The following is a 17960-nucleotide window of genomic DNA, read 5'->3' as shown; positions in this document are numbered from 1 at the left end:
ATGAGCACTTATTTAATGGGGAAAATTGTGAAATGTTGACATTGTAACGTGTCTAAGATGGAGATGTCTGACAAACTGATAAAGAAAAATCCTTTTTCTTCACCAATTCCTGATTTCAGTTGTACATACAGGAGAACCTTATAGTTTGAATAAAGTTCAAAAGCTTTCAAGGTACTTTTCAAAGGATGAAGTCTGACAGGATTTTACTTTGGTCTTTATTACAGACAATGAATTTCTTTCAGCCTTCTTTGGTAGAGTTCTGTGCATGCAACAATGGGACAAATAACTGACCAGAAGTAGAATTACTTAGATGCATTTTGCAGCATCTTTCTGGGATTCCTCGCTCTTTCTGGGATGCCATGAGCAACAGAATCGAATAGAAAATGATCTGTTGCCTGCTAAAGCTTTTTAGTAGGGGCAGAGAACTGTGCGAGAAAGTTGCATTGGTCAGGATTCAGTGCACCGTTCACAGCACGAACCATAAGCCAGGCCCAAAATGGCAGAGGTGGCCTACTGTTGTTCTTGTTTGCTTCATTCATGGGATGGGCGCATCACTGGTAAGACCAGCATTTATTGCCCATCCCTAATTGCCCAGAGGGCAGTTAAGAGTCAACAATGTCTGGAGTCACATGTAGGCCATATCAGGTAAGGATGATAGTTTCCAAATCTAAAATGGCAATTCACGGCAATCGACTGTGGATTCGTGGTCATCATTAGATTCCTAATTCCAGATTTTTATTGAATTCAATTCGCCGTGGTGGGATTCGAACCTGGGTCTAAGGCAGCAATGAGGAGCTCCTGGCTTTGCATTGGTTAACAGCTCTTGTGGGTGGAACTTCTGCCACTGAGGACTTCGATCATGGGGACCAAAGAACAGTGCAGCACAGGGACAAGCCCACAAGCCCGTGCTGACACCTGACACCTTTCTCAACTTAAAAACATTTTTCATCTACACAGTCTGTAAGCTTCTATTCCCTGTCTATTCATATATCTGTTAAGATATCTCTTAAACACTGTTATTGTATCTGCTTCTACCACCTCCTCTGCCAGCACATTTCAGGCACTTACCATTCACTGTGTAAAATTACTTGCCTCTCATATATCTTTAAACTTTCCTGCTAGTAATTGACATTTCTACCCTGAGAAAAAGACTTTGACTGCCCATTCTTGCCATGCCTCTTGTAGTTTCTAAACCTCTATCAGGCCACCTTTAGATCCTCTGATGTTCACGTGAAAACAAACCTGGTTTGTCCAATCTCTCCTATGGCTAATACCATCCAAACTGGGCACCATCTTGGTAAACCTTCTCTGCACCCTCAGCAAAGCCTCTAGATCCTCCTGACAGGGTGGTGACCAGTACGCAATAATCCAAGTGTGGCCTAAATAAAAGCTATACAACTGCAACATGGCTTGCCATTTTTATACTCTATGGCCCAACCAATGAAGAAAGCATGCCATTTTGACCACTTTATTGACTAATACTAACACTTATAGAGAACTGTGGACCTTGGTATGTTAATATTTCTAAGGGTTCCACCGTTTACTTCCCTCCTACATTAAATCTTCCAAAATACATCACCTCACTTTTGTCTAGATCAAGGGAGGCCTGAGGGTGGCCAGCTAAGTGCCTAAAAGACACTTACTTCCATTAAGCATGCCCTAGATAACTGTCTAGTGTCCCCAGGGTGCTCCGTCCAGTAAGTGAGACAGACAACAGCCAGGATTCTATCTTGTACAAAAATCATGATCTTTGCCACAAGGCCATTCCAGTCATCTGATCTTCTTCACTGTTAAAACAAAATCAATTAAACCATGTTCACTTTGCAATACTCAGCAGCCCTCCAAATTCCTGCCAGTCACTCAATAGGGCCTTGCACAGTCAAAACCCTTGAAAGACAGGCAAAAAGAATGATCCTCCCTATGGAGGTAAACCAGGAGATTTTGTTTGAAACCAAACAATAGGAAATTCTGGAAGAACTTATGGGACACGAAGGTTTCTTGTATCAAAGCATGAGTCAATATGTAAAGTCACACTGTAGCCATCATAATTTTCAAATTAGAAATGAAATGTATTTATTGATTGGCAAATACACCTTTGAGGCCCAGACTTGACTGGGACAAAGAATGTCACGTTTTCCTCCTTGAATTCAAGTCTGCCATTGCACCTTTTCTTCATTTGCTTCTGCTCCCTTATCTTCCTTACATCTACCCGAGCTAACCAAGCCACTCTCAAAACCTACATACCCTGTAGGGCATGTTTGAACTTTATTTTCATTTTTTTTCTCCAAAACCAGTAACTTATTGATTCTTTAAGGGCTTTGCTTACTTCCTCTGTGATATCTCTACTTGACATTGGGACAAATAGCTCAACAAATACTGACTTTGAAGCACTAAGTGTTGGAAGGCAGATACTCTTCTTTTATTGCTATAATGGCAAAGAGTTGGAATGGATTGTTTTACTAAACCCAGTTAGCTGCCTTCAGTTTGGTCCTGAAGTCACTCTGTATTCTCTCAAATGTGAGCCCAGAAATGCCTCACCAAAACCATCTCTTGCATCTTGTTATGCTTTTATCAAATTCTCTTAATAAATAAATCACTTAACAGAAAATAAAAAAGCCAGTTTTTTTTAAAAATGAGGTATTTTCTGAGCAATCATTCCCCCAGACTAAATCAGTCAAAAAATTGAGAGGCCGTATTCCAGTTATTTTTATGTCCTTCAAGATTAATTAACAAGGCATGTTAATAATTATATTTGCCTTAAAGGAGGAGGAGGATGGAAGGGAGGAGCAGGACTCTGCTAAAGAGAGAAAGTAATTTTAAACATGTGACTGAAGGAAAGCTCAACCAACTAGGAGCTATGAGAAACTTGAAATCGTTGATCTAATGAATTCCACGCAAATGAATGTGGAATTCCTGGCTTAAACTTGTATAGAATCAGGAGCAACCATATGGGGGCTAATACAGTGAATGCTGTGGTAATCAGCACTGTCTGTTATTAATATTAATTGATACCTGAGATTGAGATCTGAGGTGCAGTAAAAAGGGTAGTACCTACCTGGTTAAAAATTCCTATTTTGTGATTATAAAACAGAAATGCATTAACTCTCACCTCACCAAGTGATGATTTTTGGGTGTAAAAGAGTATGCCAAAATCCCTTAAATGACATTTGGAACTCTGATTTTAAGGTATGCCAAGTTAAAAATCACACCACACCAGGTTATAGTCCAACAGGTTTATTTGGAAGCACTAGCTTTCAGAATGTTACTCCTGCATCAGGTGGTATGCAGTATTCTATTTGGTGTCTGTGACATGAAATGTAGGTGAATCATGGAAAACACTTATTGCAGGCATACAATTTTAAAACTAATTTTCTACCTAATACTCCAGGGCAATATATATATATATATAATAAACATAAATCCATATCTATTACATTCAATCACGTGTGTATTCACTGCCACAGAATGGCTTACATCTGAAGCATATTCTAGTTTCTATTGACTGCCATAGTCAGCCTGACTGATCTAGTGCTATTAATTCATTGTCATATTACTTTGTATTTAACAGCAGTTCATGATCAAGAGAGTGGTATACATCGGGTGTACATTTGCAGTCACAAAGGCATTTATAAATACCCTGAGAGAGCAATATTGTCTTTAGAAAGTTTCATGAGCAGAATAGTTGATGGTAATTGAGTTTATTAGCTAGGAAAGGGTTGTCTAGCGTTGCTATGATAGTCATTTGAAGCGTTCACATAGTTGATCACTGATTCTGGCACATGAGAAGAATTGCATTGATTATACTTTCACTTTTCAATTGAAATTGATTTTAAAACTTGTGATTCTATGATGTTGTCAATTGCTAATAATTTACTGTTGCCATAGAATCTTTCTCATTATCTAATGTTATCTTGATAACAGATTCACGATTACCTCCGGAGTAAGCTATGCTCTCTTTACGAGAATGACTGCATCTTTGACAAATTTGAATGTGCATGGAATGGCTCAGACAGGTCAGTATTCTTGAATCTTCATTTAATTCCAGGCATAATAATGTAAACGGCTTGTTCTGGGGTTCCTGAGCAGTTGAGTCTTTCTGAGTTAGAAGATGGCGGTCAATGCCACATACTCATTGGACCTGTAACAAATCGTCATGGATTCTCATTACTATAAGTCAGGGCATTTTCATGTTCCACAAGAATTTGAGGCCTTATTTTGAGGTATTAGACCTTGCTTTCCTAACTTAACTTCAGTGTGAATAGAAAAGGACCACTTTGACCCCCGAAAGTTGGATCAATATGTTTGGAGAACTATTTAGTGTGCTGTGATTGTGAAAGATTATTCCATTTGATGCATTTATTCCACATTATTTCTCTTAATTCCCAGCAGAAAACTGAAATCTTCTTCAAGGTTCTGGATGTAAGTTTGCTCGCTGAGCTGTAAGGTTCATTTTCGGATGTTTTGTCACCATACTAGTAACATCATCAGTGAGCCTCCGGAAGAAGCACTGGTGGTATAGCCCACATTTATGTGTTTAAGTTTCCTTGGGTTGGTGATGCCATTTTTGTGGTGATGTCATTTCCTGTGGTGATATCGCTTTCTGTTCTTTTTTTCAGGAGGTGGCAAATGGGATCCAAGTCTATGTGCTTGTTGATAGAATGTCAACAATGGTTGGAATGCCATGCTTCTTGGAATTCTCGTGTGTCTCTCTGTTTGGTTTATCCTAGGATGGATGTGTTGTCCCAGTCGAAGTGGTGTCCTTCCTCATCTGTATGTAAGGATACTAGTGAGAGTGAGTCATGTCTTTTTGTGGCTACTTGATGTTCATGTATCCTGGTAGCTAGTTTTCTGCCCGCTTGTCCAATGTAGTGTTTGTTACAGTTCTTGCAAGTTATTTTGTAGATGACATTAGTTTTGCTTGTTGTCTGTGTGGGGTCTGTCAAATTAATTACTGCTGTTTAGTGTGTTGGTGGGTTTGTGGGCTACTATGATGCCAAGAGGTCTGAGTAGTCTGGCAGTCATTTCTGAGATGTCTTTGATGTAGGGGAGAGTGGCTAGGGTTTCTCGAGAGTTCCTGAAGACCAACAAATTCACCAAGGCAGAAGAGGATTCACATTCATCAACACCAACCTGGCCAAGGAAACACTGACTACACTATTAGAAGAATCACAGATGCATACATCAAACACCATCAACCTCATCAGCAAGGACAATATCATTGAGCTAGTGGACCTATGTCTTACCACCCACTTCACTTTACAAAACAGACAAACCAACGCTACGCCCATGGGGTCTCCAATATCAGGGTTCTTTAGCAGAGGCAGTAATGGAGAGACTCGAACAAACAGCTCTGCCAACCATCCAACCCAAACTTTGGGTCCACTATGTGGATGACACTTTTGTTGTCACTAAACAAAACAAATTAGAGGAAACTTTCAAGACTGTCAATAATACCCTTACTGGCATAAAATTCACTAAAGAAGAGGAAAACAACAACAAATTGCCATTCCTTGGTGTCATAGTAGAGCAAACAGCCAATAGGGAGCTTCAGACCAGCGTCTACAGGAAAACACCACATGCGGACCAAATACTGAACTACAGAAGCGATCATCCCAACACCCACAAACAAAGCTGCATTAGAACATTATTTCAACGAGCTGCCACACACTGCAGCACAGAGGAACTACAAAGAGCAGGGTAAAATCATATATACAGCGTATTCAAAAAGAATGCGTACCCAATAAGCGCAGTCTGCAGATTTCTCAGCAACAAACCCAAACAAGCAGACAAAATGTGCCCAGAAACACTAGCCACTCTCCCCTGCATCAAAGACATCTCGGAAATGACTGCCAGATTACTCAGACCTCTTAGTATCATGGTAGCCCACAAACCCATCAACATGCTAAAACTCCACCTCATGAACTGGAAAGACCCCATACAGACAACAAGCAAAATTAATGTCATTTACAAAATACCTTGCAAGAACTGTAACAACACTACATTGGACAAACGGGCAGAAAACTAGCCACCAGGATACGTGAACATGAAGTAGTCTCAAAATGACATGACCCACTCTCACTAGTATCCTTATATACAGATGAGGAAGGACACCACTTCAACTGGGACAACACATCCATCCTAACAAGCCAAAGAGAGAGACACAAGAGAATTATTAGAAGCTTGGCATTCCAACCAGAATTCCATCAACAAACACATTGACTTGGATCCCATTTACCACCCTCTGAGAAAAGGAAAAGGAAATGACATCACCAACCCATGGAAACCTAAATAAAAAGTGGGCCATACCACCAGTGCTTCACTGGAGGGTCACTAATTATATTACTAGTATGGTGACAAAACATCTGAAAATGAACCTTCCAACTCAACGAGCAAACGTACATCCAGAACCTCAACTTGAGTGACAAATCTTCTCAAAACTCGCTATTGCCTTCAAAGGCCTGGTCTGGCAGGGGGCAGATACATTCTGCAGGGCAGTGCCACATTACACATGGATTGACTCACTGAGACGTTTCTACCCTACTGTGATGTTTTGGATGTTTGGTTAAATGAACATTTCTTTGTGTGGAGATGAAGGAATAGGGTAGTGGTATATGTAAGCTTGTTGATGGTTCTTAATTAGGTTGTACAGTAATGTAGAAAGGAACAGATGGGTGGAACCCAACCAAGCTATATTATCAAGTATTATTCAAATGCCTTAGCAGTACTAAGCAGAACAGTTGCAAGCTGCTCCATTTGTGGTGAGAGTGTCCATCCTGAATGAGAGATGGTAGTTCAGATTGGGCAGAAGGGAGAGTTTGATTTGTCTGGGATGTGGTGGAAATGAGATTATTTTATTTATTCATTGGGTACAGACCAATTCTGCTGTTTTGAGTTTACATATCTAATAGCACTCCTCACTCTGGGTAAGCTAGAAATCTGAAATAAAAACTCAGCATGGCAGGTAGCATTTGCAAAGCAGAGTTAACATTCCTGGTTGCTGGCCTTAGGTTAGACTGGGGGCCTGGTTTTATTGATGGTAACATCACTGCGAACTGATAATCCAGAGGCCATGTGCAGACATCGAAAGTCCTCCGATGGGAGCTGGTGGAATTTAAGTTCAGTTCATCTGAAATATAAAGCTATTCTCAGTTGTGCTGACCATGACTGCTATCTTTTGATCGTAAATGTTGACTAAAATCCCATCTGATTCAGTACTGTTCTCCAGGGAATGAAATGTGCCATCTTTATCTCATCTGGCTGACCTGTGACTCCAGATCCACAGCAATGTGCTTGACTCTGAACTGCCTACTTAAATGACCTAGTAAACACTCAGTTCAAGGACAGTCAGGGATAGCCAACAAATGGTATCTTTTCCAGTGACACCCAGGTCCCATGAATTAAAGGGCTTTAAGCAAGTTTAGGGCAGAGTAGTGGGTAGGCTAATAGACAGCAAGGTAGTTCTGTGATTTGGTAGAGAAATATTAAGTTACAAAAGGGAAGATGTTCAACACAAAAGAAGATGCTAACAGAACAAGAAAAGAAACAATAGGTGGCTTGATAGAAGATGTAAATGGGAATTATGGCCAATATCTGGCAACCAAAGCAAATGTGACCAGAGGTCAGGATCTGAAATTTTCAAGTTTAACGGTGAGACCTGGAGAGCCACATTGAGTTATTGTTTCTTGAGCTAATGTTCATCTTCACTGAAACTGTACAGAAGATTGAGCACAGAAGTTAGATTGGGAGTTGGGATGGAGAATTAATAGAATTTGGGTTTAAAAAAACCCACTGTTCTGCAGTGTAGCAAAGACTGAAACACTGGTCTATCAGGACAGTTTTGTTTGTATATCTTGCAATGGAAGTGGAACCAGGCTGTGTGCCTAGAAGACTGGAGAATGTGAAGGAAAAAATCTCCACAACGTTTAGAGTGACACTCTTGGTAACAATAGCTTGAGGTGAGGCGGTGATGGTGGTGGTGGTGGTAATAATCCACTATAAGGTACAAAGAGGTGTTAGAGTTGGCACTCGGCCTCTGCTCGGCATAAGGGGTGTGCTTGCCAAACGACAGCAACATCATGCTTACGAGAAGCTTTATTGATTAATAATTCTGCTAGTATCTTGGTCACCTATTATTCTTCAATTGATATCTCGTAGATTAAGTCATTCATCATCTTGCTGCTTTGTGGAATCTTGATGTATGTAAATTGGTTGAAAGTGAGGACTGCAGATGCTGGAGACCAGAGTTGAAAAATGTGGTGCTGGAAAAACACAGCAGGCCAGGCATCATCCAAGGAGCAGGAGAATCGACGTTTTGGGCATTATCCCTTCTTCAAGAATTATGTAAATTGGTGCCTGGCTAACCTATCTAGCAAGTGACACTTCAAAAGCAAATAATTGGTTGAAAAGAATTGTGAACTGTGTGAAAATATGCATGGTACCATATAAATATATAAGTAGAAGTATGTTTGGTTTCCTCTTGTGTGAATTTATCAGTACTCCAGCAATAAGTACTACGCCTCTCCCTGCCTCCCATTTCAATCCTTACCCAGAATTCCAATTTGACACAGAGGACACTCCTCACCTTATTGGCCAGAATGCAATAGCATTCTAAACAGGTTCAGTGTTCAAGTTGGTGGCACCAAGGCAAAAATGGAATGAATGCTGAAGAAAGTCAGTCGTATTTTAGAATATCTGAGAGTATATTCTATTCTGGATTCTCTTAATTGAAATCACAAACAAACATTGAACATTTTGAGAGACAGATACTACAATATACAACTTCTGTTGGGATTTCTTATTTGATATGGGCTGGGTGCTGGCAGTGGGACTAGATTGGGTTGGGATATCTGGTTGGCATGGACAGGTTGGACTTGAAGGGTCTGTTGCCATGCTGTACATCTCTATGACTCTGTGACTAGTAAGGGTGAAATTTATTGCTGGATGTTTGATATTGAATTGGAATGAAAGGCTGATATAATAATAGTTTTTAATAGTTGAATCTGCTTTAAGTTAATTTTCTTCAGATGTAACCATTGTTAAATTATTCATTAGTGAAAGCATTACAGCACAGCAGGAATCAACCAAACCCACAAATATGCTGTTATGGATAATGTTCAAAAATATAAAATGCAGAACACATTATCAAATGACTTTACAATATGCTAAATATTGTTGTTTTAAAATTAATCCTTTTTTTTCTTAAGTTTTAACTCTTACCATCCATGTTTGTTCAATTTCAATGTAGAATAGCCTTGTTTTTGTATATAATTTCTGTATTTTAAATGAACCCTTCATCAATACCCACAGCAGAGTGGTAAACTGCTGACTGGTCTCTGTCATTATCATGCTGCTTGTGACATAGTCTCTGTTATACATGTGATGATGATTCTAACTCATGCTGGAGGTGGCAGAATGAAGATAGACTTTCAGTTGTACCTTTTCTGTTCTTAAACTGTTCAAAATGGCCTGGATTGTGGTGACAGCAGAAGCTTTTCACTGTCTATTTACAGTGTTGAAATAAGTGCAGTGAATTTTTTTTTTTGACATGAGGCAGTGCTCCAGATAATCACAGCTGGAAGCTATCATGCCAAGACATCTTTCTGATGTGGGGAACTTTGACCATAAGGTCTCAAGGAAGCAAATATGATTGTGTCAAGCTCATTGGTAGAGTTCAACTATAACTAAATATCTCACATTCTATGAATTGATTGTCTGTCATGATGTGATACTTGGAGATGCGGGAGGGGGGAGGAGGTAGGGTGGGGGGTATGCAGGCACCCTAATAACTTGGAATTATTTTGAAACCCTGTTGAATGAAGATCTGGTGCAGTATTCCTTTTTATATTGATTTTCTGCCGCATCAATTGCTTGAACTGCTGCTTCAGTTTTAAAGCTCGTAGGTAGGTCTCTTGTCTTTATGACCAGGATTTCTGCTTTGATGGCTTCCAGCAGTGATTTGGGTATTGGAGATCAAGCTTTGAGATCATGCTTTCTTTTCAAAGGAATACAATCATTAAACATTAATTTAAGTAAAATCCTTTATTTTAAAGCCCACTTCTTTGATTGATTTGATTGTTTTAGTTATATTTGAAAGAAAATTCAATTTTCTTTACAGAGCATGTGTATGAATGCATAATGAACATCATCTTTGGAGAATTTTTTCTTTATTCTTTCACAAGATGTGGAAATTATTGGTCGGGTCAACATTTATTGTCCATCCCTTATTATCCTTCAACTCCATGGCTTGCTGAGCCATTTCAGAGATCAGATCAGAGTGGTTCTGGAAAAGCACAGCAGGTCAGGCAGCATCCGAGGAGAGGGAAAATCAACGTTTTGGGCAAAAGCCCATCATCAGGAATAGAGGCAGGGAGCCTCCAGGGTGGGGAGATAAATGGGGGGTGGGGCTGAGGAGAAGGTAGCAAAGAGTACAGTAGGTGAATGGGGGTGGGGACGGAGGTGATAGGTCAGAGAGGAGGGTGGGGAAGGTTGGCACCCTCCTCTCTGACCTATCACCTCCGTCCCCACCCCCATTCACTTATTGTACTCGTTGGTGCCTTCTCCCCAGCCCCACCCCCCCATTTATCTCTCCACCCTGGAGGCTCCCTGCCTCCATTCCTGATGATGGGCTTTTGCCCAAAACGTTGATTTTCCCTCTCCTCGGATGCTGCCTGACCTGCTGTGCTTTTCCAGCACCACTCTAATCTAAACTCTGGTTTCCAGCATCTGCAGTCCTCACTTTTGCCCATTTCAGAGATTAGTTAAATTGCTATAAATCTGGAATTACACATTGGCCAAACCAGGCAAGCTTGGAAGATTTTGTTCCCCTGAAGTTATCCAAATGAGTTTTTATGACAATCAGGGATAGTTATCATGGTCACCATTACTTGATCTTTTTCAATTTTAAATTTAGTAATTAAATTTTATCACTGTGCGTCATCTCATTGTCTTTATGTTTGGTGTTCAATGGAACAACAGTTGTTTCCACAACAATGACAATAACAACTTATATTTATGGTTATGATCCGAGCTGATGTTTCTAATGGACGAGGTAGATTCCAAACCAAAATCTGGCTTGATAGATCATGTATTTTTAAGTTAACACTCTGATCTTTCACTGAAACACAATGCTACAGATCTGGTTTTAACATTGAAACAGAAGTTTATTATACAAAAAAGATAAAATAGAACAAACCAAGCGATTTGCATAGAATGTAATTTGAAAGATTTCAATACACAAAACAATCCCAAATATTCACATCAGCATTTTATAGTACAGAACCAGGGAGCATTCTTTTTTGTATCATATCTATGCTTTGTGAAACTGTTTCTTTTACTTTCTGCTCTTGAGAGTTTAATAAACTGTTCTTACATCTGACCCCCAACCAGGTCATCTGCAAACTGAACATAAATGTTTTCCTATCTGTGGTTTTTCATGAGCAAAAGCATGTCTTCCAGTGTTTGCTCTGTCTTCCCCTGAAACTCTTTCAGGAAACAAATTCCCCTAATCACCCCTGGATGGCTCTCAGTTATCTGCTCTGAGACACTTGTTTTAAAATTATGGTTCCAGAAAGATAGACAAATTAACTATAAAATCACCTAGATCAAAGCCAACATGCCACTAGTTTAAACTTCAATCTTTAAAATAAGTGATATTAATATGTATAAATTATACACCTCGCATCATTGATACATAGTGTCTTTTATGTAGCAAAATATCCCAAAGGCATGAGATAGCTTTGGCAAATAGAATTAGAGAATCCAAAGGAGTTTTACAAATATATTAAGGACAAAAGGGTAACTAGGGAGAGAATAGGGCCCCTCAAAGATTAGCAAGGTGGCCTTTGTGTGGAGCCACAGAAAATGGGGGAGATACTAAATTAATATTTTGCATCAGTATTTACTGTAGAAAAGAATATGGAAGATATAGACTGTAGGGAAATAAATGGTGACATCTTGGAAAATGTCCAGATTACAGAGGAGGAAGTGCTAGATGTCTTGAAACGGTTAAAGGTGGATAAATCCCCAGGACCTGATCAGGTGTACCCGAGAACTCTGTGAAAAGCTAGAGAAGTGATTGCTGGGCCTCTTGCTGAGATATTTGTATCATCGATAGTCACAGGTGAGGTGCCGGAAGACTGGAGTTTAGCAAACGTGGTGCCACTGTTTAAGAAGGTCAGTAAAGACAAGCCAGGGAACTATAGACCGGTGGGCAAGTTGTTGGAGGGAATCCTGAGGGGCAGGATGTACATGTATTTGGAAAGGCAAGGACTGATTCGGGATAGTCAACATGGCTTTGTGCATGGGAAATCATGTCTCACAAACTTGATTGAGCTTTTTGATGAAGTAACAAATAAGATTGATGAGGGCAGAGCAGTAGATGTGATCTATGTGGACTTCAGTAAGGCGTTTGAAAAGGTTCCCCATGGGAGACTGATTAGCAAGGTTAGATCTCATGGAATACAGTGAGAACTAGCCATTTGGATACAGAACTGGCTCAAAGGTAGAAGACAGAGGATGGTGGTGGAGGGTTGTTTTTCAGACTGGAAGCCTGTGACCAGTGGAGTGCCACAAGATCGGTGCTGGGTCCTCTACTTTTTGTTATTTACATAAATGATTTGGATGCGAGCATAAGAGGTACAGTTAGTAAGTTTGCAGATGACACCAAAATTGAAGGTGTAGTGGACAGCGAAGAGGGTTACCTCAGATTACAACAGGATCTGGACCAGATGGGCCAATGGGCTGAGAAGTGGCAGATGGAGTTTAATTCAGATAAATGCGAGGTGCTGCATTTTGGGAAAGCAAATCTTAGCAGGACTTATACACTTAATGGTAAGGTCCTAGGGAGTGTTGCTGAACAAAGACACCTTGGAGTGCAGGTTCATAGCTCCTTGAAAATGGAGTTGCAGGTAGATAGGATAGTGAAGAAGGCGTTTGGTATGCTTTCCTTTAATGGTCAGAGTATTGAGTACAGGAGTTGGGAAGTCGTGTTGCAGCTGTACAGGACATTGGTTAGGCCACTGTTGGAATATTGCTTGCAATTCTGGTCTCCTTCCTATCGGAAAGATGTTGTGAAACTTGAAAGGGTTCAGAAAAGATTTACAAGGATGTTGCCAGGGTTGGAGGATTTGAGCTACAGGGAGAGGCTGAACAGGCTGGGGCTGTTTTCTGGAGCGTCTGAGGCTGAGGGGTGACCTTATAGAGGTTTATAAAATTATGAGGGGCATGGATAGGATAAATAGGCAAAGTCTTTTCCCTGAGGTCGAGAAGTCCAGAACTAGAGTGCATAGGTTTAGGGTGAGAGGGGAAAGATATAAAAGAGACCTAAGGGGCAACTTTTTCACACAGTGGATGGTACGTGTATGGAATGAGCTGCCAGAGGATGTGGTGGAAGCTGGTACAATTGCAACATTTAAGAGGCATTTGGTTGGGTATATGAATAGGAAGGTTTTGGAAGGATATGGGCTGGGTGCTGGCAGGTGGGACTAGATTGGGTTGGGATATCTGGTCAACATGGACGGGATGGACCGAAGCGTCTGTTTCCATGCTGTACATCTCTGACTCCAAATGACATACGAAGGTATTAATCCAAATGACCAAAACCTTGGTGAAAGAAGCAAATTTTAAGAGTTATATTAAAATAAGTAAGCAAAGTATAGAGCTTTAGGAAAGGGCTTGCAGAGCTGTGGAGTATTTGCAGTGGTCATGAATAATAAAAAGTTTAAACTTGGGGATAAATAAGGCCTGCGTTACAGGAGCATAGACATCTCACAGAGTTGTGAGGCTGGATGAAGCTACAGACAGGAGGAAGGATAAGGCTGTGGAGGAATTTGAAAACACTGATGAGGATTATAAACTCTAGAAATTTTTCAAATGGAACCAGCCTCGCTCAGTTAGCAGAGACGTGATGTTTGAATATTTTTGTGTGAATTAGAACAGTTGAAGTTTGGGTGACCTAAAGGTTTTTGGAGGATTAAATGTAGGATGTCGACCAGGCGGATGTTATTGAAAAGATGTGGTTAAGGGTTTCATCATTTGTAAAACAGACAGAGTCAGGGTTGGGCAATGTTACAGAGATGGAATTAGGTGTTCGTAATGGGCTGGAGGGACTGTAAATATAATTGAATGTTTACCTTCAGGTCTAGTATGAAATCAAAATTGCAAATAGCCGAATTCAGACTCATAATGGGAATTCTTTCGTTCAGATTTCTAGCCTCTCTCAGCACTGAAACAGTTCTTGCCAAAGTCACAAAGTACGACATTGTGTGTGACTAGGAGAAAGGTAACCCTGTCCATCCTTGTCTTTGTCAACCTGACTGTAGCCTTGATTGTACCTTTTTCCTCCATCACCTACCCTTCATCCAGCTACACCGGACTGTACTCACTTGGTTGGGAATCACATTCAATGGATCCTTTTCCCATGACCTCTGGAGCCTTTATGGGTCTAACCTCGACTGGCTTCTATTTTCCATCTCTATATTTCCCCAACAACATCATCCAAAAACGTATTGAGTTACACATATACGCTGATGACAGCCCGCTCTTTCCTACCACTATCCCACTCAATCCCTCCACTGTCTAAATTCTTAGATCATTTGACTGGCATCTAGTATAGGAAAAACAGAAATGTTCCCCAATTAGATATTGGGGACACCAAAGCCTCTGTCTTAGTGCCTGCCACAAACTCTGTTCTCTAACTGCCAACTCTATCTCTGTCTCTGGGAATGGGCTGAGGCCTACTCACTGTTCATAAGCTCAGCATCACATTTGAACCCTTAATAAACTGCTAGTTGCAAATCTACTTCATCAATAAGAACCACTTCTGTAACATTACCCACCTCTGTCCCTGCCTATGCTGATTTGTTGTTGAAAACTTTATCTCTGCCTTTGCCTTTACAATTTGACTATTTCAATGAGGGGAGGTAATGGCACAATGTCACTGAGCTAGTAATCCATATAAAAACCCATCTGGTTCACTAGTGACCTTGAGGGAAGGAATTCTGCCATTCTTATCTGAACTTGCCTATACATGACTTGAGACCCACAGCAATGCGGTTGAGTCTTATATGCCTTCTGGGCAATCAGGGATGGGCAACAAGTGCTGGCCCAGTCAGCAATGAATAGAAAAAATATTTCTAGCCCACCTTTCACCCTCTTTGAAGGTAACAGCACCCAAAACTCAGTTTGACTGGATCCTATATTGCACCAAGTCCTGTTCTTCATCACCTCCTAAGCTCATTGACCTATTTTGACTCCCACCTGAAAAATGCCTAGATTTAAAACTACCTGTCCATGTTTTCAAATCCCTCACCTCTTCCCATCCCTGGAACTACTGTCAATCCGACATCCCCGTGAGGTAGTTGCTCTGATCTGTTTGTGGACACTTGCCCATCCTAGCTTTTAATTGCTCCACCACTGGCCAATAGGCTCATGCCCTCTGAACTCAAGAATGGCATCCCTTAATCCTCTGTGCCTCTCTAATGCATCGCTTCTTAAAACCAATGCCTTTGAAGCTTTTAGTTATCTGCTTAATATCGCCATTATGTAGCTTAGTTTTAGATTTATTTTGATAAGATTCCTGTGAAGTGCATGCCGTGTTTCATTATGCAAGCTACAAGATGAATATATTTTGTTGATTTAGTGACATGTGTCCCAGCGCGGTCCTCGGTGGGTGGGTGGGTGGGGGGGGGGGGGGGGGGGAGCCCTGGCTGTGTCCCAGCGCAATCCTGTGGGAGGCCCCTGGCTGTGTCCTAGCGCAGTCCTCGGGGGACCCCTGGCTGTGTCCCAGCGCGGTCCTGTGGGAGACCCCTGGCTGTGTCCCAGTGTAGTGCTGTGGGAGGCCCCTGGCTGTGTCCCAGCGCGGTCCTCGGGGGCCCCTGGCTGTGTCCTAGCGTGGTCCTCGGGGGGCCCCTGGCTGTGTCCCAGCGCGGTCCTCGGGGGACCCCTGGCTGTGTCCCAGCGCGGTCCTCGGGGAGGCCCCTGGCTGTGTCCCAGCGCGGTCCTCGGGGGCCCCTGGCTGTGTCCCAGCGTGGTCCTCGGGGGCCCCTGGCTGTGTCCCAGCGTGGTCCTCGGGGGCCCCTGGCTGTGTCCCAGCACAGCCCCCTGGTTTCAGAAGGACTGTAACTCTGAACATTTACCTTAATACCTTTTATTTTTCTAACTTATACCTTAGATATTGTAACTAGGTACCTTTGTGCCTAAGATGGTGCTGGAAATGGTGATTTTGTACACACTTTGCCCTACTCATGTCTCCCTGTACTTGAGTACTGTGACAAACCTAATTCTAATCTAATTCTACTGAGACACAGTGGCAGCAGTGTGTAATATCGACAGAAGCTGCACTGCTGTAACTTGCCACAGCTCCTTTGACAAGCATATTCTAAACTTGTGACCTTTACCATCTGGAAGGACAAGGGCGGCAGCTACATGGGAGTACCAGCACCTGTAAGGTTCCCAAGCCATACTCCATTCTGACTGGGAAATATATTGTTGTTCCTTCACATTTGCTGGGCCAAATGACTGGAAGTCCCTTCCTTACGGCACTTTGCATGTTAACTGAGGCCCTGTGAACTGATCAGTTCAAGAAGACTGAAGCTGCCACCACCTTTCAGACGCAAGGCCCAGAAAGGTTGCTCAGTCAATGTTTTATCTGGCATAGCGCTGACATGTGGGCATGGCATGTCAGCACATTACTTATTCGCTTCTCTCCCCATTCACTCTGAGGCCTTTTGGACATGGGTTTGAGTTTTTTTAAAATTTTAACATTCTACTTGATCCAAACAGAGCTTTGTTGGGGTTTTAAACTTACTCCTTCCACGCAATACTGAGGAGATACTCTATTATTTGAGATGCTGCTGTTTGGATGGGGTGTTAGACAAAAACAATATCTGAAACCTCTGGTGATCTTCAAGGTTCCAGGACAAAATTCACAGAAGAGCAGGAGAGGTCTCTTGGGTATCCATGTCAGTATGTACCCCTCAACCCACATTGCCTCCATTGCTGCTGCATTTCCATTACTACAGTGACTACACTTCAAAAAGCATTTCATTGGCTTTAACAAATTTGGGACATCATAACATCAGGCATGTTTATTTTAAGGAATATGACAAGAATTGAGAGTTTTTGAAAGAACACCAAGGCATGGCAGCAGTCAAGAGGATGAAACCGTACTTAGTTGAGCGTTATCTGCATGCAAGGGTAACCTCTCTCCATGGGTTGAAGTATACGAGGTGTTGGATTTCCTGGCTGGGCAGTCCACCGAGTTCAATTCCTGATGAAGGTTTTTGCCCGAAACGTCAATTTTTCTGCTCATCGGATGCTGTCTGACCTGTGCTTTTCCAGCACCACACTAATCTAAACTCTGATGACCCTGCCTCACAGCCTCTTATTCCAGTCAAAACTCAAGATGGCTGTTCTGTTAACTTTGTTTATACAACAATAGTTTGTCAAAGTAACTTATACCCTGGGTGTCCTTCCAGTTTGTTGTTTTCTTTCTCAGAAGCTTTCAATTCTCACACCTTTGGAAGGACCCATTTATTCCCAAGGTTTAACTGAATTCTAACAGTCTCCTTTATGGATTGATGATAAGGCACTACCCTGTCTGCAATTTTGATAGAACCCCCTCACCTTCCACACCACCAATCTCCGAATACAATGCATCATCCTCTGCCATTTCTGCTGCCTACAGTCAGACCCCACCACCAGAGATGCATTTCCCTCCCCACCTCTATCAGCATTCTGCACAGACCATTCCCTCTGCGACTTCCTCGTTGGGTCGATGTCCCCCACCAACCCACCCTCCACTCCCAGCACCTTCTCTTGTGGCCACAAGAGGTGTAAAACCTGTGCCTATACCTCCCACCTCACCTCCATTCAAGGCCCCAAAGGATCCTTCTACATTTGGCAGATATTTTCCTGCGCATCTAAAACCTCATCTACTATGTCCTTTGCTCTCTTTGGTCTTC

At 41.7% G+C, this 17960-nt stretch overlaps 1 protein-coding gene across 5 annotated transcripts in view; it reads left to right on the top strand.

The window, feature by feature from the left end:
* Positions 1–17960, top strand: part of LOC140485661 (serine/threonine-protein phosphatase 2A 55 kDa regulatory subunit B gamma isoform) — a 337293-nt gene that overhangs the window by 301347 nt on the left and 17986 nt on the right. For all 5 annotated transcript variants that reach the window (XM_072584052.1, XM_072584050.1, XM_072584051.1 and 2 more), the window contains one exon: positions 3922–4013. In XM_072584052.1, the coding sequence (XP_072440153.1) occupies positions 3922–4013 (92 nt within the window). The remainder of the gene's footprint in view (positions 1–3921; positions 4014–17960) is intronic.

This window comes from Chiloscyllium punctatum, chromosome 14, assembly GCF_047496795.1.
Source record: "Chiloscyllium punctatum isolate Juve2018m chromosome 14, sChiPun1.3, whole genome shotgun sequence".
NCBI lineage: Eukaryota > Metazoa > Chordata > Chondrichthyes > Orectolobiformes > Hemiscylliidae > Chiloscyllium > Chiloscyllium punctatum.
Note: the sequence above shows the minus strand (reverse complement) of the source record. Positions and strands in the feature narration are given on the sequence as shown.